Source organism: Myzus persicae, unplaced genomic scaffold (assembly GCF_001856785.1).
Source record: "Myzus persicae strain clone G006 unplaced genomic scaffold, MPER_G0061.0, whole genome shotgun sequence".
NCBI lineage: Eukaryota > Metazoa > Arthropoda > Insecta > Hemiptera > Aphididae > Myzus > Myzus persicae.
The window spans coordinates 1,271,303-1,295,228 of NW_019102619.1; the positions used below are offsets into that span (position 1 = coordinate 1,271,303).

Here is a 23,926-nt window from a genome sequence, read left to right on the forward strand (position 1 = left end):
AATAGAGAAATAATATTATGATCGGAAATCGTTCCTGATATAACATTTTTAAAATTTTAGCTTCAACTTCAAAAGTGTATAAAAACTACTAATCAAGAATTAAAAAGTGTCCAAACAAATACTGAAGATTCAAAGAACATTAAGAGTATTTAAGGTTTATTTTATAAAGTTTAAAAAAAAAAATCATAATATAAATTGTTCGGTATTTAAAATAATAATAATAATAATTTTTATTATTACTTTCAATAATAGGTTTATTTTGTAAATCGAAGCATTTATAATATTATTATTAATGGTTCATAATTAATATAAATATAGGTATTAATAATGATTGTCTCTGTGAATAATAACGAGCTATGGTAGTAATGTGTGCATGTATATCATTGTAGTTACATATTCATAACCAAAGCAATTCAATTATTGATGTTTAAAACTAGTAGCTATTATCATTTATGGCTGAATTTTAATTTAAAAAAATTGTTTAAAACCATTTAGTTTTCTTGAATAAATACCTATAATGTAATGTACAATATAAGTAACCTATTATTAAATGCACAAAAAAATTTATAGTGCATTTTTTGGTTTGTACTTTGTAGAAAGAAATCTCGAAAATTTAATACTAAGATTCTTTCATAAGTATTGTTCTTACAGCAATTAAAAAAAAACCAAAAAAATAGTCAACATTTTAAATTACAATATAAATACAATATAATTTTAAATTACAACATCTCAAGAGTTTTAAGTTAAATTTTTTATAAAATCCATCAAAATCAGAAAAATGTTGATAATTATTTTGTAGTTAAAAATGCAAAATATTTACTTGAAAATTAACTACAAGAAATGTTATAAGTTTTTTTTACATAAAATTATAAAGCTAATGCACAGTTACAAAATACTCAATCAATAAAGCTAGACAATTAAATTTAATCATCCAACTATCAAAATAAAAATAAAAATCATTTTCAATTTTAATAACTTATTCTTGAAAAATTAATACAAGGTTCCTTATCAGGTGTTCTTACAAAAACATAGTGTGTAAGGACAAATATGAACCATTTTTTGCAAAACGTCATATGAAAATATGAAATATCTTTTCATTTATGATACGCCAATACGCCATACATGATTGTGATATTAAACATGTTCTTATCACAAACCCAAGATAAATTAATCAATTTGATGTAGGCGTCAGGTTGGATTAATTTTGTCTAGTATTTGAACTTAAAAATACAGTAAATTATCATACCGTGTTTAGCTCTCAAATGGCAAAACTAGATTTTTTTGCGGTGCAGTAGGCATATTCAGAAAATTTTATAATAATTATTCTTNACATAGTGTGTAAGGACAAATATGAACCATTTTTTGAAAAACGTCATATGAAAATATGAAATATCTTTTCATTTATGATACGCCAATACGCCATACATGATTGTGATATTGAACATGTTCTTATCACAAACCCAAGATAAATTAATCAATTTGATGTAGGCGTCAGGTTGGATTAATTTTGTCTAGTATTTGGACTTAAAAATACAGTAAATTATCATACCGTGTTTAGCTCTCAAATGGCAAAACTAGATTTCTTTGCGGTGCAGTAGGCATATTCAGAAAATTTTATAATAATTATTCTTAACAAAACCCGCTTTGTATTTCACTAGCGTTTATTTTAGCTGAAGAAGATAGGTATAATTTAATAATTGTTTTTATATGCACGTATAAATATAATGATTGACTTCAATTTATAGTTATTGATTTCTGACTTGCAATAATAGTTTAAGCGACATTTTAACTTACACTTGAAACCTATGTTTGAGTTTCTCTTTATTTCATTTGTTATTCTACAATTCAATATTTTTATTTATAGGTACATTTATTGTTATAAAAAATCAATTTTTATGAATACTCAAGTGTATAAATATATTTGTCTTACAAAATTCAATCTTAACATCTCGTAAAAACTAACATTGTTCGTGGAAATACTAATGCGGTCAAGACGTTTATTGAGTAGCGTAGAACCATAAATAATTTATTTAAATTGATTTTTCTAATGCAATGCGTGTACGTTGTCCACGGTCTTTTTCTCTTATTATTTATTCATTTATAAAATAGCAAATCGTTAGTTAATTTTGTGATTTATAAAATTCAATAGAAACTAAAAAATTTAAAATTAAAGGCTTTATGATAAATAGTTAAATTAATACAGTGTAGTAGTAGGTAAATTGAGTCCCGGAAAAAAATGCTAGAAGGTATTAAGTAGGTACTTAGTAGGTGCTTCATCCCTTTTTTAAATTTACAATCACCTTTATTAGAACATAGCAGTCAAATTTTATATTTACGGTATAAATTAATAAGTATATGTTTGTATAATATTATGTTTTAAATAAATACATGGTAGGTATAATGATGTGAACAAATTAAAAATATTATGTTATTGGAATAAATTTAAAAAAACGAATTAAATTTCTCTTATTAAATTTAATTAATATATATGTTTTTTGAATAATATTATGCTGATTTATTTAATTTTTATAATATTCCCGAATCCCGATTGGTGAGCAATTATTACAAGATAAATTATGCTGATTTGTATAAGATTAAAATTGTGATCTTATTGTATTTAAAATCAATGTTTACTACTTTTATAGAAATGAAAAAAACGGTGCCAAAGAATACAAATATTTAAAATAATAAACATATTTTATTGTATTATATTCCAAGTAAAAATAATAATAAATAAATAAAGATAATTTATGGAATTTATTATTTAGTTAATAGTTATACTTAAAACCAAAATTTTTACAATGAAACTTTACTCTAAATAATTGAGCAATAGAATAGCTAAACTTTAATTAAATTATACGAAAAATCGTCATTGTTGTATTACGTCATGACTGAAATACGTGTAAGCTTGATTTAAGCAAAAGCGACGAGCTAATTATGCAAGATGACAATATGTCTTAGTTTCCTGGACAGCTACAGCTGCTGAATTAGGTAGATACTCTGCATTGCTGTTTTTTGAAACGCAATATACTGACAATCGGTTTCTCATGGAAATGTGAGTAAAGTTTGATAAATAATACCCAAGGTTTTTGAAAGCCCTAATTAATTTATATTCTTATCATTATTTAAAACGATTTTTCATTGCAGTTTGTATTGAAGTGTTCCGGCAGTATTACACGCGGGTATGTAAATCATTAATTACTCTGTACTTTTAATTAAATATTCCAAATTTTGTGTAGCTATAAATAAAGAAAAACAAACTGAATCTATAATAATTTCTATTGTTTAAAAATTATATGTTCATATGTATTGTTAATTATTCAAAGTTCTTTGTATTCATGTATTATTACAGTACTAGTATTAAAACTATCAGAACTTGAAATACCTATATATAATACATAATAAATTAAATCCGTACTTAATTAATAGTTAAATATTCAGAAATAATTTGCTAAAGCTATTTTAATGTAAGTTACATGAGCTAAAGTACCTACCTTTGAGTTTATTCGAAATTATAATGCGCTATTGTGGTATTCATATTTGCAGCATGATGAACATTTAGGAAAAAATTAAAAAAAAACAAACCATATTGAGCTTAAGAAAAACTAGTTATTATTAGTTTAAAAAAATATATGTTTTATAAAAGTTTAAAGAAATATAAAAAATTTACTTATACCACGAACATAATTTTATTTACCTTAAATTAATTTATATTTTGGAAATATAATAGTAATTTAAATACTGAGAGGTTGTGTACCTATATTGAATTAAAAGATAAGTAGGTACTCTATTCTTAGTTGGATTGAGTAATTATGTTTATTTTCAATAATAACTAAAAAATATTAAACTTTTAGATGAATTGTATATTATGATTTTATATAGGTATATTGTGTAATGTAAATAATATATACTCAATGATATTGTCCATTTAGAGCAATATTTCTATAATTCTAATATTTGTTGTGTATAAAATATGAATTATGTACTTAATTGTTCAAGAGAAATATTAAATTTAAATGTATAATATAGTTACTACATTTTACAGAATATAAAAATAATAACAATTGAAAAAAAAATATTAATTACTTATTTATTTATCACACATAATATCATTATTTATATCATTATAAGATTAATGATATTATTATACCATTTTAAGTTTACTATGCACAAGTGTGCATATTTTAATTAGTTAATTTGGTATATAATTTGTATAGCTTCTATTTTTTAATCTCGTAAGTGCAATTCCAGGAGGATTTTATGCAAAAAGTGTTAAAGTCTTTAGTAAAGGGTTCTCGCGTGACGCACATAACGTTGTGTTTTCAAAGATCCATCAATCAGACTCCAGAACGGCTTTTTCGTAGTCCCAACAAAAAACTAAAGGAATAGTATCATAGTACCTGTGGAATATACCTGCCATGCTCAGAAGATATAAATGGTTTTATCCATTTCCTGAATATCTCAGTCGTTAGACGGAGGTGCATTTCAGAAAAGCGAAATTATAATGTAAAAACCAAAAAAAGAGATTTGTGACAAATTGGATACCTACTTAAGTATACAGAAAAACTTCCACTATCGTTAACCAAAGGCAAGGTAGTGAAATTACAGTGACGGTTCAAAAGAAATAATATTTTTCCAACCATCATGTGATACTTATAAATTATAATTTTAGTTAACATAAAAAAGATCTCTGATATGAATGAAATAAAATATAATTAAGAATTCAGTAGAAAAAATAACAATAATTGTAAATAAAAATTAAATTATAATTATTTTACATTTGGTACCTATGTAGTATGTTATGATTTAATAAGTGAAATGTTAAGCACTACAATTTCAAAAGTATAGTATTTTATTCCATAAAATATGTATATCCTATCATTACAAATCGTTCTTTATTGAAATCACAATTGTTTTCCAGCAGAAAAATAGTTTTCGAGCATAATATAACCTTAAGACTAATGTACCATAATAATAACGTTCCCATAGGAACACCGCAAAACATAGTAGTATAATTCATTTTGAAATATCCGTGAATTCGAGTTTTGTAACAACAAAAAATATCAATACTTAAAGATGGAAAAGTTAAATAGACTCACATTTTATATACCCAGGTCTGTAATATTGAAAACGAATGTAGATTCAACAAAAATTGTACAAAAATAATACGTTTTTAGATCATTTTTATAATTTTTTTCCTTTTAAATGTTTATTATATGTATAATAATATATATATACATAATTATATACAGTTATATTTACTATGTATGAATGTATGTATGAATATCCTGCAATAAATATAAATTGCTTTGCTATACTGTATCGAATTTTAACGAAAAACGATAGTTCAATGTATTAAAAAAATATTATTGTTATAAACTTTCTAAACAACTTTCAAACTTCAGGTAAAGTATTGTTTTAGCAAGCTGCTAACTGTTTTGTAAATCAAGATTTATTTTTGTAAAGCTCATTATTTGTAAAGAAAATATAAAGTGAAAATATCTTTAAATATATTATATTTATAATAAATATAAGTTTTGCTCTCGGTAAAACATATTGTTCGAAGTTTTTATTTTTATTATTTATTGTAGAATGTTTTAAAAAAATCTTGAAATTGTTGTTCAAAATATACCAAGTATTTAATTTTATATCGAAAGCAATAAACTTGACGTCATTTAGTACTTTCCGATAGTTCAAAACGCACTAAAAATAGTACAATGACAGTATTAGGTGAAATTAGATAACTTTTCAAATTCTTTTTTATCCAAACTTCCATTATTATTATTCCAATTTTATAATACAGTAAACTAGAAATTGATTTATATTAAAATTGTATTACTAAATAAACTCTAACCTGAGCGAGACATATTAAACCGAAGAAGATAATGTTAAACTCCAGTTAAATACATTAAGAGATTGTACGAGTATAAAGTAATAAATGTTAAAAAATTAATTTTGTAGGTACCTATGTCCTATAGTGCATAATGCAAATTCATATAATTATGTATTTGGAACAGCACTGAAGTTCTTTTAATTTTAAATTTATTTAGTATCTCTGATGATTAATTAAGTATACATTACCTTAATATAATACAATTGTCAATTATAAGTTATACGATACTAAATATTTTTAGTAGTTCAGATTTTTATCAGTTTATTACTTTAAAATGTTGAATTCCCAAGTTGTAAATACTTTGAATTTCATATTTACACAAAATTCCATTAATTTTAAGAAAACATACATAGGTAATTTAAATATTTAACTAAATGTGTAAGTATTTTTGTTAATTTATTAAGGTATTAATTATTTTAATTTTTAAATATAAGTAGTTGTATAGGTTGCTTCTTTAATGATACATTTTAATATTATCTAGATGATGGAAGCACATTAAGAGCAAATCTCTTGTTTTCTTATTTTAAAATGTCTTTATATTACCTACCTAAAGCTTATAAATAATAAAAATATTTTTATTCTACACATGTAGTACATATATAACTTAACATTACTTTTTTAAATTGTAATATTATACTTAAAAAAAAAAAAAAAAACTGACACCAGTTCGTGATAAAAATGAAGATTTTTTATGAATATTTACGATAAAAAAAAAGTAACAAAGAAAGCCATTTAGATAAATTCTACAGTATTTTACTTATGGCTATATGGTTTGTAGTATTATTATTAATGTATGTATATATAGACTATATAATATTATAATACATGTATATTAAATGTCATTATTGTATCTGGAAAAAACCTATATTTCAGCAGTACTCTGTAAGTTCTTTTAAAAATCTATTTATTTATTTAATGTAATATTGATAAGATATTAAAATTAATAGATAGCACCGCCTACAACAAATAATATATTCGGCTAAGTGATTCATAAAAATTGAAATATTTAACTAATTAGATGTACCTATGTAAAACGAACTTCGTATTTAGAAATTGGAGAAAGAAGGGACTAAATTAGGTAAAAACATCAAAGATATTTTATAATCTTCATAACGAGTGTCTAGCATACCTACACATATGGAATAGATTCGATTGGAGTGTAGGATGGGAGGGGACTTTGATTATGCTATAACTTGAACTTATCTGATATTTGTTTTTATTTACATTATTTTTCAATACCCAAGTATTAATTTAAGATATGTATTGGAATATTTTTCTCCTATATTAGTATTCATTATTGCAAATTGTCCAATGTATTTTTGTATGTAATCTATATATTATTTGCAATTTTAGATTCTGAGCGGAGCGATGAATTTATTTTCATATGTATTTTATTTTGTATTTTTTTTCAGTAAATTTATTAGCTGAAACTTTACTATTGTTTTTATTGTTGTTACATATTTGGCAGTGAAACAAATAAAAAGACAAAATTTCTCAAACAATTCATCATTACAAATGGAATTATAGTTTCGTTGAAAAGTGTCTTATATTGATCTCCGCCAACAACTAAACATTATCCATCCTCCCCTATTGTTACAAAAAGATCGATTTGTAAAATGGCGAAATATATTGCCTATGTCTACAATCAAGATATCTTGTCACTACTCTAATCGTGTCGCAAGGTGGTAATGCCTAGCTTATTTATAGTGACAGCGCCGTGACGAATGTTATACTCATAGAATCTCAACCAATCGATCTACCTAAACCGACCTTTCGTATTGGTGGTGACATTGAGCTAATCGTACACGGCTGAACATAAATTATAAATTCGCGTTTGTAAATATTTTTCTATTCCCGCATTAAAGAACGGAGGCCTTTAATCGAATGGTTGTGCATGAATTATAATGTAATTTATTTTCCACCTAATTATTTATTAGTTTAAGTGTTCTAAACACCTATAGAAGATCATTAACGTGTTTGTTTATCAACATTTAATATGAAATGAGAAGTAGAACACTCGAAAACATAACTCATTAATTAATCAATATTTAATTCCGCGTAGCTGAGTAACAATGCGCTGTGTAATGCACTGTATTATACTATTATAGTATATTGTATAGTTATACAAAAATAACGTAGACATAGATTATAATATTATCAATATATTTTTAATTTTTAAATAATTCCCCTGCATAGCATAAATTAATAAATATCAGCAAATATGTAAAATACCTATCGTATTTTGTGAACATTTATGTGAAATAATACATAATATATATATTATTACGAATGATATTCAATAACAGAGAACACGTGATAATGTTATGTAAACTTCATTAAATTAAATTTTGAATTCAAATGTAGGTATACAATGTATTTGTGGTATTGTGATATTAACTATTCAAGAAAAAAAAACACTAAGAAATTCGCTTCTCTAAGACGGCTAAAAAAATAATTTTTTGATGGCATAGAATTAAATCAATCTTGTAGTAAGCTTAATGGATGAAACCGGAGAAGTCGCATTGCTGTATAGTAGTTTTCTACTGTTCGTATCTATTTAGTGAATAGGTCATTGTAATATAATATGTGTTAGTTGGGATTCAATAGTAAATTAATAAATTATTGGAAATCAAAAAAATCAATTCCTAGAGGACAGTGTGTGTCAGATTATTTTTCAAAGGATATTTTATATTCTATTAATTTCATTAGTATTTATTTATATTATGGAGTGATAAGGTGTGATTTTAAACAAATATAAATTATAACAAATTAGGTATTCATCTTGTATTTGATTATGAGGATTAACTTATTAAAATTGATAATTTAATACATATTTATCTACATCCCTAATAAATTATTTTGCAGTTAATAAACTGATATCACATATTATGCCAACATTTTAAATTTAAACGCGTATAAAACAAAATAATGAAAACCAATTATTGATATTGTAATTTGCACAACGAAGATTTTATTGGTTTTACAATAATGTGAGTTTTTTTGTTGTGTCCGTCATCATCTCCGGATCAGTAAAAGGTAACCTATACATTATTGGTTTTAATCAAAATATAAAAATAAATAGGTTGGTAATGTTTTTATTTTTATGAATACACAATATAATATATTATAATATACTTGATTTGTAATTAAATCTAATAAAAATGTGTTGTGTACTAAACTATTTTTATACATATTCAAATCAAAAAATAATTTAAACTGAAGTAACGATAATTTCATAAGAAATATAGAATTTTTTTAGTAAATACAACAAACATATATCTATACATCATTCTTCAAATCGTTAAACTAAAATTGAAAGTAGTTGCATATTGGTTTAATTTAAATATATGAAATAAATGTGACTTCAACCAATAGAACTTATCTGCAGTGTGGTTCTAAGGTTATCATTACTGGATCTGCTCAATTATTATGAATGAATAAATAAAATTACATAGAAGAGATTTCAAACACCTATATTGAGGTAAATATAATAAAACTAAACTTGAAGGGTGTTAGCAACAGAAGTAAGCAAAGTGCGTGAAAAATCGTTTTACTCTAAAATCCAAATTGAAATAGGTTGCTAATACTGTGTAATAGCTGTTAAGCTTGAAATATTTTGAGAATTTGATTAAAGTTATTGGAAAGAATATGGAAGTGGAAATAAATGGTATTCACTGGCTAAGTTTTTGTTTTTCACAAACTTATTCTTAAAAGTTCACAAAATTTAACAAAAATACTCTCATAAAATATGTGTATTGTTTATACTTTATTCAACTATTTTTCAAGTTACATGTTGCATTAGAGTTTTATATTTCTAGCTTTAATTTTTAAATATTATGATTTGTTCGATTACAAATTTATTTACAATTTATACATAGGTAATTTTGTGTTATGCACATCATGCTTAATTATTGTAAAACGTCTAACTTAAAAAAACAACTATTTGATTTTATTCGTTCACCGGTATTCAATATATTTGCAACTATTTGAAACTAAAATAAATACATTAATTTTTTCATTAATGTTTTAAGGAATCGATGTTGTTTTATGTCCAAAGCACTGTAAAGAACTAATCGATTTTACAATTATATTTCCTGGTTTATTTGTTTAGTTCTCATTTGAACCGAGTTACCCCTTACCAACTATCATTTTGGCTTTATCTCTAAAATAAGCGAAGCAGTCTGTATTATGTTTCACAGTTTCCCATTCATCAATAGCTAGTGAACTGCAACTTGATTCGTTGTTATATTATTTTATTAATAAAGGTCTACTACTGTGCTTTTTGGTTTTCATTGATTTTCGTAACAAGCTTTCATGATTTATGGCTTTAATGCCTCATATAGAACTATTCTATCGATATTTGTCAATAGTATTTTAATTATTTACATAGTATTAATATTTTGTTTAACAAGTTATGAAATCGAATTTAACATTTTTGTATAATTCAAAATGATAAAATTTTTTTTATATTTTTTCTCTTTTTTAAAAGGTACTTATTTAGCAGGCATGTGGTTTTAAATTATTATTCGATTGATACAATAAATGCTTTGTATAAATAGTAGGTTAGTATTTCAATTTCTATGACTTTAACTAAATATTTATTGTTGTTGTGACGAAAATATAATAAGACAATTTTACTTTTACATTATGTAAGCAGTAGAATTCATATTATTAATATTGTTATTATATTATTATTTTTGTCAGATTTCTATAGGTTTTATTTATTTGAGAATACATTATTAACTATCAAATAATCTGAATATATACTATAAATTCTAAGACAAAAGTTGGGTTTGTTGTCTTTTAATATAATTAATTACCTACATATTTACATAAAATAGGTAGGTAGTTGAAATATTCTGAAATAGGTCTTCAGTTAAAATATATACATATTTATAAAAAATGTAACCAAAATATTATTTAGACTTACTAAAAATGTTATAGGCAATAGTATATGTACATGATAACATAATCAATAACGTTTTCATTAAGCTACAATTTAAAAGTTGTTGAAATCAAAATTTATGTCACCATACATATACCTCATATATATTATATTTATTAGGTATATACGATTTACGCCCCACCGATCTTTTTATAGGATAAAATAAAATATAAATATTATTGTTGCTTAATAATTCAACTAATAAGATTGAATAACTAAACTTACTACAAACAATTTCGATAAACCGATAATTGGTTACATAGTAGTTACTAGTTAGATGTATTAATATATTATAATTTAGGTATAATAACTCTTTGTTAGTTAATAACTCTTAGTACTTACTACTAACAACTTTGAATTATTGATTCGTGATAATAGACGAGATTTAAAAAAATCCTTATAATAGGTTTAACTAATAAAATTATTTCAAATAAAATAAATAAATACATTTGAATATAACTCGAAAAATTATTGTTCTTCTTATTAATATAAGGAATATCGTTGATTATATATTACATTACCATCAAAACTATATCATTTAATCAGTATACTTATAATAGCTTAAATTGTATATTTTAAATGAGGAAAAATCGTTCATAAATATCTTTTGTAGATATTTTTTTATATAATATGTTATTGTGAATACCAATATCTATGCCAGTATCCAAAATAAATCTGAGAAAGGAATCATAAAAATAAACCTTAACATATTCTTAAGGTGTTATAATATTACCTATTGTTGATGGATACGTACTGCTCACATTAAAAAAAAAACAGTATATTATAGACTTACTTTCGAGTATACTCCTGCACTGGCCAACTCATTCTCGATGACCATGATTATAATTCCAAACATTCCCATCACTAGAGCGTAATCACTGATTCTTTTTCGTTTTTCGAAAAGTGCTTTACGCCTACCCAGTCTGTATCCGACGTTTGGTTTGTGTTTACTGCCAGTTATATTACCACTGGAACCTACTAAGCTGGTACCCTGCAAAAAAAATCATACTCACACAACTGAATAAATTGAACATTTAACTTTTTACTTAACAATTAAATCTACAATTGATTCCAGTAGTATACTATAGTTGATAAATACTTAGTATAGAAACTCATCGATTTTAGAATCAGAAAATGTTGTTTTGATATTATCTTATATATGGCATTTAATTAGATTAAATAATATATATTTCAATGTTATGATGCATACAATAAAATTATTCTATTTTAGGTATATAACAAGAAGTGTTATAAATTCCGTGACAGTAAAGGTTTGGCAAGGTTTTTACCACTAAGAACCCGGGTGGTCACCCATTTGGGAACTAGTGGTAGTGGATGGTGCTTACTGTCAACCATGTTACTTGATTCACTGCTGCAACCATGCGACATGAAGCCATAAAGAATTTTATATTTGTTTTCAAAAAACGCAATATTAAATTTTATTATTCTATAGGTACTATATGGAATCAGGTTAATTTTTAATTTTAACATTTATATCTTAAAGTCAATGTATTCACATAATATATGATATAGTATGTATACATATTATATAATTAATTATAATTTATGCAATGAATCGCATGAGTGTAATATGTGATTAAATGATTTTCCGACTGTATTGATGTTTGATAAATATTATTGTCATGTCCCAAATGGCTTATCATTTTACATGCTAATAAAGCACTTGGGATATTGTCATAAAGAGATTGGTGGCATTAAAATGTATGGTTCGTCTGTTCTAACCGGTACTGTGAGCGGGTTTATCGATTCTACCAAAGGTTTCACTAGGTCTTCCAAACGATTTGTTGGAGCTTTAGTAAAGCGTCTATAAATGAGGAGGAGAATTCAGCTGTGTGGGTGCGTGGTATTTTATTATACTGCAGACACACACACACACACACACACATACGTATTTGTATGTAAGAGTAGAAGAGCGATGGAAACCGGGGTAAAGCAGATTTCTCGACCTTAATCCACTATACACACGCAGGATCTTAAGCAAATTGCGAGGAAGTAGAGACGCAAAAAGAAAATCCTCGATACTCCGGTAGTGATTACCTACGGTAGGGCGGGAAAAAGTTAAATCAGTTTAAAATGGAATAAGTAAAGATTTTTATACCCGTTTCGTACAGGAAAGGTTAAATTTTGCGTAAAAATATAATTTTTTTCACTGAATTTAATGAAGTGCATAATATAGTGCCTATATATTTTATATTATGCGAAGTTGTACCCCACGCTGTATATATTATTTTAATTTAAGGATGAAATGATGAGTTATGTAAACACACTGAGTACGAATATTAATAATATGCATAATATTAAGTGGGTTATTTGAATATATGGAGTGATGCATATATAGATATATGTGTAAAAAAAACGACAAGCATCTCATACGATTATTTTAAAATCCCATCTATATTTTTTTAACTTGAATATCGTATCTCCCGTATAGGATATAATATATTTATTTGGCATTACATTTTTTTTTTTTAAATTCATATCTACAAACTATATTCTATCGTTGAAAATTATATTTATGTAAGTTTCGATCAAATACCAATTTTTACCAAAAATGACAAAGATATTATGTAGAGTTGATGTATATTAACGGGTATTTAACTATACATTATTTCTAAAAAGTTATTTTGTAAAACGTAACAGTAAATTGTTCACATATTTGATTCAGTGAAAATAAATGAAAATTTGTAGATTTTAATGAAAATTAGGAATTAACTACGCATGCTTTTTATCACGTTTTGAAATAGTTGTAACAAAATTTATTGGATATTGACACTCAATTTGTAAGATAAAATTGATTATATAGATAGCTTAAATAGTCAATTTCGAATAGAGGATATCACTGGGAATACTGTAAATCATTGTAATAGCATTAATATTTATGTATATGGTATGGGTTATCGTATGACATGCAATATAATCGATTGCTTAATGTTCACAAATAAGTAGTGACTCCGGATGTATTTCAAAACTTAATAATATATACTGTATGCGTTGTTGTCATTTGTACACAGTGAAGGGGCAGGGGGAAACCGATAAATATTAAACTTTTATTCGGATTACATGACATCGAATGATAGTGCTATAATGCTATAATCGAATGTATAAACAACATATTATTTCGTGCCGTGTATTGGGCTCGTGGTTTTGTCTGAGTTTCAATTATATAAGACTTATACCGACATTGTGGATGTTTTTGTTCAAACCCAAAAACTATAATACTGAAGTGTTTTCTAAGTCGTCTTTCTCACATCCCACGCTGTACAGCCGTCGGCGACGGAGCTAGAAAGGATATAAAATCTTACACAACGCAGATGATGATTATTATTTGCGGTTTAATCATAGAACATTGTCGGAATAACATTTTCTGAACGGCCGAACGGTCCACATTTGTCTTGCATTGTTTTCCTTTTGTTTTTTTTTTTTTTTTATACTCCCAAGGAAACATTTATCATTTTTATGGTCGGATATTTTCGAGTCCATTAATATCGCGCTGGTAGGGTGGAGGAAAATTAGGTTTTTAAATGCGTTAAGAGAAATAATAAAAAGAGGGCCACGCGGAGTTTGCGCTACTTTATACGACACACACCGGCAGTTGTACGTATCAAACGTGCGCTTTTGTAATATACCCTCTGCGCCGTAAATACGTAGATATTTATGAGGGTATAATAATATTATCTGCGTGAGAAGAGGTGGCAAATATTACGTAGTCAAATTTCCAGACACTCGAGCGCTGTTCCATAGGTAGGTATACGCACTGGCCACTAACTGGAGGAGGCAATCGTCAACACTATAATATCTACGGTAATATAATTAGAAGGTTACGAGTATAATATAGGTAGATACCTTGCACACCAACCCGGTACGTTCTTCGGTGTAGCGGGGATAGTCGGAATGTATGCTAACCAATGCTATGCCGGCTTCCTCGCCCACTACGCCGCTATCGCCTCGGCCACCTGAACCGCTAACCTTCATCCCACTAGTGATCGACAATGTCGATGACGTGTGCTTTCGCAGCTGTAACAGAGAACAAAACAATTATAAAATTATGAAAATTACAAGTATGGTTACACGTTAAACAGTGTGGTATGTTCAACCTGATTGTCTAATTAAAAAGTGGTAAAATAATATTGAAATCATCACATTATTGACATTTTTCAAACAAAACGACTACATGAATACAAAATGAAAATAATTGTTGAAAAATTGTAAATTTGTATGATATACTTGTACTAATTCAACATATGAAAAATGATATTGTGCATACAATTTTATTCGATCCTAGAAACGTAATATAATTCATACTTGACTAAGTAGTAATTACTACTATTAATAGTATCAGATTGGCTGAGGGGGCTGATACCTTGTAGCCTTCTCCAAAATTTCAGAACAATTCAAAAATACTTTTAGTGTGCTTTGAACATATTAACCTATCCTACACATCCATGTAAAAATTGTTATTTGTATAAAGGTTGCCGTAAAAGTCTTAAATGTTAAATGTTATAGGTATAGCCATGGCAACAGCAGCTTACCAAAATTATGTGGGATCCTAGTTAAGCCTCCCTTAAAACAAATTATCATCCCCCAAAAGCAAAACCCTGGCTCCACTACTCAGTATACATATTTAAAACTAATCTAACTGCAGTATAGGTAATTCTTATAACCTAATTCCAATAGTATTTTGACTTTTTTTCTCATAGGTTAAATTAAATTTTTAAATCATAAATTTACAAAAAAACTATATTCCCAAAATGGGTTACGAGTTAAACCAATGTCCAAAGACCACTACATTACAGTATTGTTTTATCGATTGTGGACATATTATATAGGTCGAACAATCGTTTTGTTGTCGGAACTATTATTTGATCAATTATTTATTATATTTGGTGTGGAATAGCCGGATATCAATATGATATAGGTGAATGGCATGCATGATACTACAAATGGAAGTTTATATTATTATATTTTAATGATACGCTATAGACCTAGAAGGATTTTTTTCGTTCTTAACAATTATCAAGCATATACACAATATAACTGAAACAAAAAATAATTACCACTGGCATATTATTATAATATGTGCAGATAAAGCATTACGGTAATAAACAAACAAAACAAAACCCGAAATATGCAAATTGCAGATAAAATAAATTGGCCTGCTTTTTGGTTAATACATATTATAATTTTTAATATTTTAATTCCATGTGTAGTATAGTTAGAAAAACATAAATTAAAATATAGATTAAATTACTTAATACATATAAATACTTTTATGACTGTACATCTTCTGCTAACGTATACAATATATACAATGTGATTCTTCGTTAATGTATCAAGACTATACGTTTATGTTTTGGCAAAAGTTTTAACGCATCGTGTTTTAAATGGATTAAAATTAAAGCATTTTTATAAATAGGAAAATGTTGATTAATAAATGCAATCATAATAATTATCATAATTTGCAAAACGTAAAAACGATATTTTCCGTATGGCTTAATGGAAAGACCATCAAGTATATTATACACACTATACCAAGATTTATTTTTGGGCGTTAAGTGTTGGGCGTTACTCTATGGTCCATCTTGTCGGTTAGATCATTAGTTTTTAAGAGGTCACTCTATAAGAAAAATATAAGATTTAGACGTGTGCACTGAACAGCTATGTGAAAAATGTGTTATCAATTTTAAATGTAATGGAAATAGCTGATTTTCATAACTCATAGCTCTGACATCATTACAGAACTTATTTCTACTCTATATATTTACGTTCAATTTTAATTTTCACAGTCAAAAAACTTAATTAGTTTTAGAACCACCCACAAAGAAATATGCCTTTTTGTAACAAAGAATTAGTAAATTAAAAAATTTACATTTATATTATAGGCATTTAATATTAAATAATATCTTAGTTAACCATTTTTTTTAATCGTTATACAGTTATATTAAAGCCAACAAAATGCATGTTTTAATGAAATAAACCTGGGGGTGTAAAAGAAAAATCAATAGAAGCACACTAAATTTGAAACTTTCAGCCAAAATATAACGGAGCAATTATGGTATCTAGAGAACGTAATCTGAATATTGAAATGTATTATTCAATAGCATCATTACGATAAGGTATTTGAATAAGTAATTTGAAAGTATAAATTAATTATTTTTAAAGAATACTTATTAATTTTTTTTTTAATTTGAATACTGTTAAAATACTCATTGTAAAAATTAATGTCAATCAAATACATTCATATTTAATGTTTATAATTATGATTATGAACTAACTGTAGAACATATACGTTATAAGTTCTAACTTATAACTTTACTGGTAAATATATAATAGTGATCAGTTAATATGTTGTTAGTAAAATAATGAATGTGGAAATAAAATTGTATAATATTCCACTGTAAAAGTTTAGACTTACGCAATTATAATTTTTCTAATAAGTCATATTGTACTGTAAACATATTATACGAATTATTGGTGTAAGTGCGTTAACCAAAATGTGAATTTTTTAACCCATTAAGTTTGAATACAACTGTGATCTTACTCGAAAATTCCAGCTATTTGGACAAGGACTAATATTTTTAAGAAATTTCCACATTAAATCCGCCCATAAAATACAATGGGTGTAAAAATAAATGACAAATGAAAGAGAAGAAATCCAAGCCTACCAGGTTCTCTAATCCTATATATTTTCTCTATATTTTTACATTTGAATTTGTACATTTTCGTGTTCAAGGATAGTGGGTATGATGTGTACAAACGTGTTTAGATTTTGTCAAAAAATCTATTTAATGTACGATGTATCGATATTCGAAGCATATTATTTTTCAGGTCTGAGAAATTGCTCAAAATGTTTTATACTTTTATGAAGCCTCATAAATTGATTGTGAATTTAACATAATATAGACAGTACTCACGGTAAGTACTTTAAAATTTAAATATAGGTTCAGAATGGAAATTTTTAAAAATTCATTCAAGTTTTTTGAGAAACCGGTGAAAATATAAATAAAAAATATGCGGTAAAATATTTTAAATACAATTTTGAACAAGCTGGTTTTTTTTTCAACCAACTCGGTTCAAAACTATATTACATGCAATTATTTTACATTGCTTTTAGCATTAATATTTTAAACATATAATAAGTCATGTATATGTATATACTATATATGTATATACAAATATAAGTGATTTATATGCAACCAATTTTAGTTGTATCTCTCTTTTTTGGTGTGAATACAAATATAAAAACTTATCGGGTATTATACTAGAGTAAGCAAAATTAATTAAAAAACTTAAAGAAATATAAAAAACATACCTAAAGGAAGTTTTTCTGCTATATAGGAGGTACCAAGTCTATCTGGAGATAGTAAGTTATTGCAATATTAATATGATCTAAAATATCTTAGGTTGAAAAGTTTAAAATTTTAGGTGTTAAAATAAAAAATTTTATGTATTTTAACCACAAAATAATATAAAAATTGTCATGATTTTGTCAGTAAACATTTGAACTTAGTCGTCTTAAAAAAAATAAAATTTTATCATCTATTTTTAATGATCAATACGACCAGAACAATATTTAAGAAACCTTATATTTTATTTTCGTCATACACACAAACAAATCACACATTATTGTTAAACCATTCGTCGCTCCTTTCAGATTATAAAACGATCAACATGGAACTATGTAGTATGATATAAATATAATTTTAATTTTAATTTGTAACACCCCTTTAACTATAATGATATATTAGAAATAATAATAATCTTACACCCTAAATTAATTGCTTATTTTAATTTATTATCGGGTCTTTTGGATTTTAATGGATCTTTCGATACTTGTTAGACAATGCAAAAACCTCTTTGGACTCGAGTCAGTAGCAAAATACAGAGGTGAACCAAATAACTATACTTGCGGCGCCTTAAGCGCCAGTATGATTTATGATCAGTTTATGTAAATGTCCTGATCCCTTGTATTTTTCCACTAGTTTTGCTTTATTGAATAATGTTTGGCCTTCGTTTCTTCCTTACGGATAATCGAATGATGGTGGTAAAAAATTGAAACCTCTGACCCAAAGCAAAATAATTCATAATATAATATAAACATTTTAGAATTACAATACTAATGTAAAAATTAATGTGAACTAATGGACTTAGCATATTTTCGTTTAGGTTATTGATTAATTAAATTTTCCATGCCTGACAATTGATTTATTGCTAAGAAATTACACATTTTTGTTGTAATCTGGTAATATTATGAATTATTTAGGTAATACAGCACATATTAACCATCATGAATCATTGAAAATGTTAAGACATATAATATCAGCTTATACTACCTAATATTTTTGTATTACGTAACACTTATTCAAATATGATTCAAAAACGATTATATTGAATACCTACATGAAATCTGTGGTAGAACGGCCGTGGCGTTTAATCAGTTTAATATAGTTGTACACCTAAGTTTACTGATTCACCTCAGAATATACGCGGTTGGTCTCATTGTTATAATGTTATATCATAGAATATAATAATATAATAATAGTTTATAATGCTTACATTAATAATGTAGACATTTTGTATTAGTAATACGTAATACGTATTAACAACGCAATTAAATGATAATAATATTATGTATATTAAGGCTAGTTGTCGTTAATTCAATTCCCATTGTCCAATTGTCATAACCAATGCTTTAATAATATTGTTGTTTTAATAAATTATTTTAATATTTTGCTTGTAGTTAGTATCTAATGTGTAATTTGGATTTAAAACCATTTGCGCGTATTATAACACATATTTCACTACCTATATTATAATATATATCCAGGGATGTCCGAGTGACTCAATTAATTGTACCTAACTGGTATATAAGTTATAATTTACACTAAAACTGTGTATTTTGTTACAAAATACAAGACACTTTGGACATTTGTAATTAGTTCTAGGTTACTTGAATACTTAATCAATTATAGTTATTTATGTTTATTTATTCAAGAAAGTAACGAAACTAATCTAGTTCAGTGTATAAACCTATTACATAAGTATGATTAAATTAATCTGTTCAAACTTTTAAACGTAAGGCAATGATTGTATGAATATTAAAAAAAAAACTGCGTACATTTTTATATCCATGTTTGTTATAGAAAATATTGAAACATTTAAAACTGAAAACATAAAAGATATTGATACTATTGTCGAATTGTTATTATTTATTTGATTGTAACAATAGATACATGTATAATGTATATTTTATTGTAAGTTACATTACAAATTGTAAGGAGATACATTTTAATGTTTGATATACTTGAAATTTATGTTACAGATTACAATAGTTACAAGTTACAAATGTAACTCAGTAACTTAACTGTGATATATGTAACTGATTACCGCTCAACCCTGGGGTATATCGAATAACCAAAGATACCTAGATACAATATGACATAGCAAACAGTATAATATTAGTCTTAGCAATAAAATGTTTTATATAATTATTGAATAATATATGATAAGATGTATCCGTACTTAGAGTGTTACAAATTCACTGGAATTATTGGACAATAAATATACCCTACATAGTATATAGTATATACTATGTAAATTATGTTTTGAAAACAATCTCATGCTACAGCTATTATACTAGAAAACGAATTAGGTAATGTATACGTCATTAGTCAACAGTCTTATTTCTTAATGTAATCGGTAAAACAGTCTGTGACGCCTCATAAATATACATTAAATCTGTAGTTTATGTATTTGTCGAAATAAAATAATGCTAATTATTATAATATCGTGTTTAATAAACAATTTTATAATACCTATTCAATTTAGGTACTTAAGGTAATAGGAGTTACGGGATGATATATTTTTAATAGTCATCAATATTATGAAAATTTCGTGAGTTAAGATATATTTAACTATTACTATTATAAATAATATAGATGTAAGTAGTGTATGTATTATTAATTTGATGTAACTGAGTGCTCGAGTGACTTGTAAAGTACTTGAGTAAAAGTATTCAAATACTTTTTAAGAACCTACTCGAATACGTATTTTAAATAATTTTTAAAAAGTACTAGAACAAAGTATCTGTATTTAAAATCATATAATAATTTTCAAATACTTATTCGTTTAAGTTTATATATTTTCAATTTTTATTTTTTTTAAACATTTTTTACTATGATTTATGCTCAACCGAAAATTTGAATACTTTGAAAAAAAAATCAGATGCCTATATTTTTTTAATTACACTAAATAGTATGGTGTAAAATGCACTAGAAAATTAAAGTTAAACATGACATTCAGTTCTGTCGACTTATAAGTTAAAAAAATGTGTGCATAAAAAATTTGAAAATAGGTATTTGAAAGTATAAACTAATAATTTTTTTATGTATTTCTTTTTTTAATCAAATATTTTTTTTTACTGTGTATTAAAATAGCGATTTAATTAATTTTCAAAATAAGTATCTGTATTTGTACTAGAATATTTTTAAAAAACATCTTTTACAATACTGGTAGTACCTTTATTATATTTTTATACATTAAATAATAAGACAAAATTAGGTATTCGATAAATGGTGAAAAACTCGGGTATATGTATTAATTATGTGCTATAAAGGACACGGTTACCGGGAGATAATTTGCCAAGTATTATGACAATGAGTAATTGCATTATTTAACAGTATAATAATATTATAATATTACATTTCTGAATTGTTTGTACAAATCAATTGATTTTATCAGTGTATAGCCTCTACTTGTCGTTTTGTTATTATCATTTTATTATTATTAGATATATATTATTCATTATACTATTATTAGCGTTTATGTATTGTGTTGTAAATACAGATTATATATTTTCTTAATAAAAAATAAGATTTATTGAGTTTATTTTAAAAATAAATCCTTATTCATTTATAATTAAAAAGCAAATGATATGTTTTAATAAGCTTACTTGGGTATTTAGTATTTACCATCGAATGTTCACAATAATGCTCTTTTAGAATATATAAAACATTTTAATTAAAAGAGAATGGCTTAACAGTACCTAATGTATATGATTTTATGAACTTTTGATCTAATAAAATTACTTTATAATCCATAACGTTAGTTAATGAATAAAATAATGTTAATCGTATTAATATTTGTATAGCCTGTAAAAATAATATCCTCCAACGTCTAAAATCATTTGAAATGTTCAACACTAAAATACTAAAATAATGTTATCAAGAAACAAATGGATACAGAGACTACAATGCATTTGTTTTCTCGTGATATTCTGCTGAACCTTGAGTGAGAATTGTGGTATGTTTTTATTTTTCTTCATACAAAAGAAACGATTTGTAAGTGTTTAGTGGGATTTCTAAAGGTCCGGTAAGTGGAACAGAGATATCAAAATCCGGTTATGGGAAGTTGGCATTGTCGGAATGGGAAAAAAGATCATCCGGCGTACAAGATATAATGGAGGGAGATTCAGAATTTATCTTATTGGTCAATTGTACTTAAATCTGATATAAAATAATGTTCCACGTCTATTAAGATTATTTTCAGCTGATATTTGTTTTATTTTTAATTAAATTATCTTAAAGCACCCAGTTATTCTACTCTCACCAGTCATCACAGTATCACACCCGAGTCAACGAGAAGCAAAACATAGACAATTTCTGTATCTTAGGACATCTTAACCCATTTAGAAAATAGAATCACGATCATTCTGTGCACGGACACTGTATATTACAATCTACATGTATATTATGTAGTATCTACGGAATATTATTTACTCTTAAACCTTGCATATAAAATGTATCATACAATATTTACGCATAGGCGTGTATGTATGTGTGTGTGTGTGTGTGTGTGTGTGTATGTGTGTAATATGATTGTATGATGGAATGTATAAAATAATTCATATAAATAAGAAAATGAGTTAAAATATAGATATCATATTTTCGCGTAGGCTTATTTCACAGCGATAGAAGCAATACGTTGTGTCAGTGATAGGAGGAGGAGGGGGGGGGGGTGAAAACCATTATTTTGACGGACAGGGAAACTAGTATAATATAAGACTAGGAGGATGGGCAGCGGAATTGTATAGCCAAGAAAACAAGGTCGGCTCATTGTGCGCCGTTGCGGAACGAGATAAACTCGATGAGATGAAGAAAAAATACCCGAGGAAATATAATGCGCGGAAAACGGCAGCAAATAGACTGGAGAGTTTAAATAACTCAGAAAACAAGCTAACAAATATGCTGTCATGACTGCTAACTAAGAAGTGGTTGGGAAAGCAGGAATGCCTTAAAATGAATTTGCTGCAGCCTATAGTAATGGTTCGTCGTTTAGGATCAAATCTAAACAACGCCAGTCAAAACACATCGTTTACCCCGACTATTTAACCCATTTTTAAAAATTATTTTAACAAAATATGACGAAAAGTTTAGGATCTAAAGATGATTGTATGTAATAAATTCTATGTTTCATTATTATTATAATTAAATTTGTATTTATAAAACGTCAAAAAAGTGAATGTCTGATGAAATATTTTTCGGAGTTAAAAATAATAAACTTTATCTGACACGGCCAATAGATGGCCTTAGAAACCTTTCAACCTCGTGGTTTACTTAACGTCTGAGGAATTTTAATTTGAAAAAAAATCTTATTGATATAAAAATGAAATCATATAATTTACATTTTAAAACTCTATTACAATTATACTATATAGGTACGTGATACAATTTCCAAAAGTTTTGAACATTAATTATTTCGTCTTTAATCATCGTGTTCAATTTTAATATGATTACACAATAAAGTATACTATATATACGACAAAGTATAAGTATTAATTGTACACAAGAAATATAAATGGATGGATTTTATATTAAAAGTTACAATTTGGCAGATGCTTTTTTGAGATTTGATTAGCTTTTTTGTTGGAACGAATCCAAAATTGATGTAACAAGAACTTTGAGCCAACAATGAAAGTTTGTTATTGCCGTTTGATTATAACGAGAAAAATATTTTTACCCAATGAGATTTTGTTTTGTTGAATTGTCCACGAATAAATTGTAATTAAGAAG

General features: G+C 26.0%; 1 protein-coding gene across 6 annotated transcripts in view; it reads right to left on the reverse strand.

Annotated features, from left to right (window-relative positions):
- The window catches only part of LOC111032710 (small conductance calcium-activated potassium channel protein 2), a 261,206-nt gene that overhangs the window by 50,697 nt on the left and 186,583 nt on the right, over window positions 1-23,926 (reverse strand). For all 6 annotated transcript variants that reach the window (XM_022313151.1, XM_022313148.1, XM_022313152.1 and 3 more), the window contains 2 exons: window positions 14,703-14,873; window positions 11,632-11,829 (listed from right to left, as the gene is read on the reverse strand). In XM_022313151.1, the coding sequence (XP_022168843.1) occupies window positions 11,632-11,829; window positions 14,703-14,873 (369 nt within the window). The remainder of the gene's footprint in view (window positions 1-11,631; window positions 11,830-14,702; window positions 14,874-23,926) is intronic.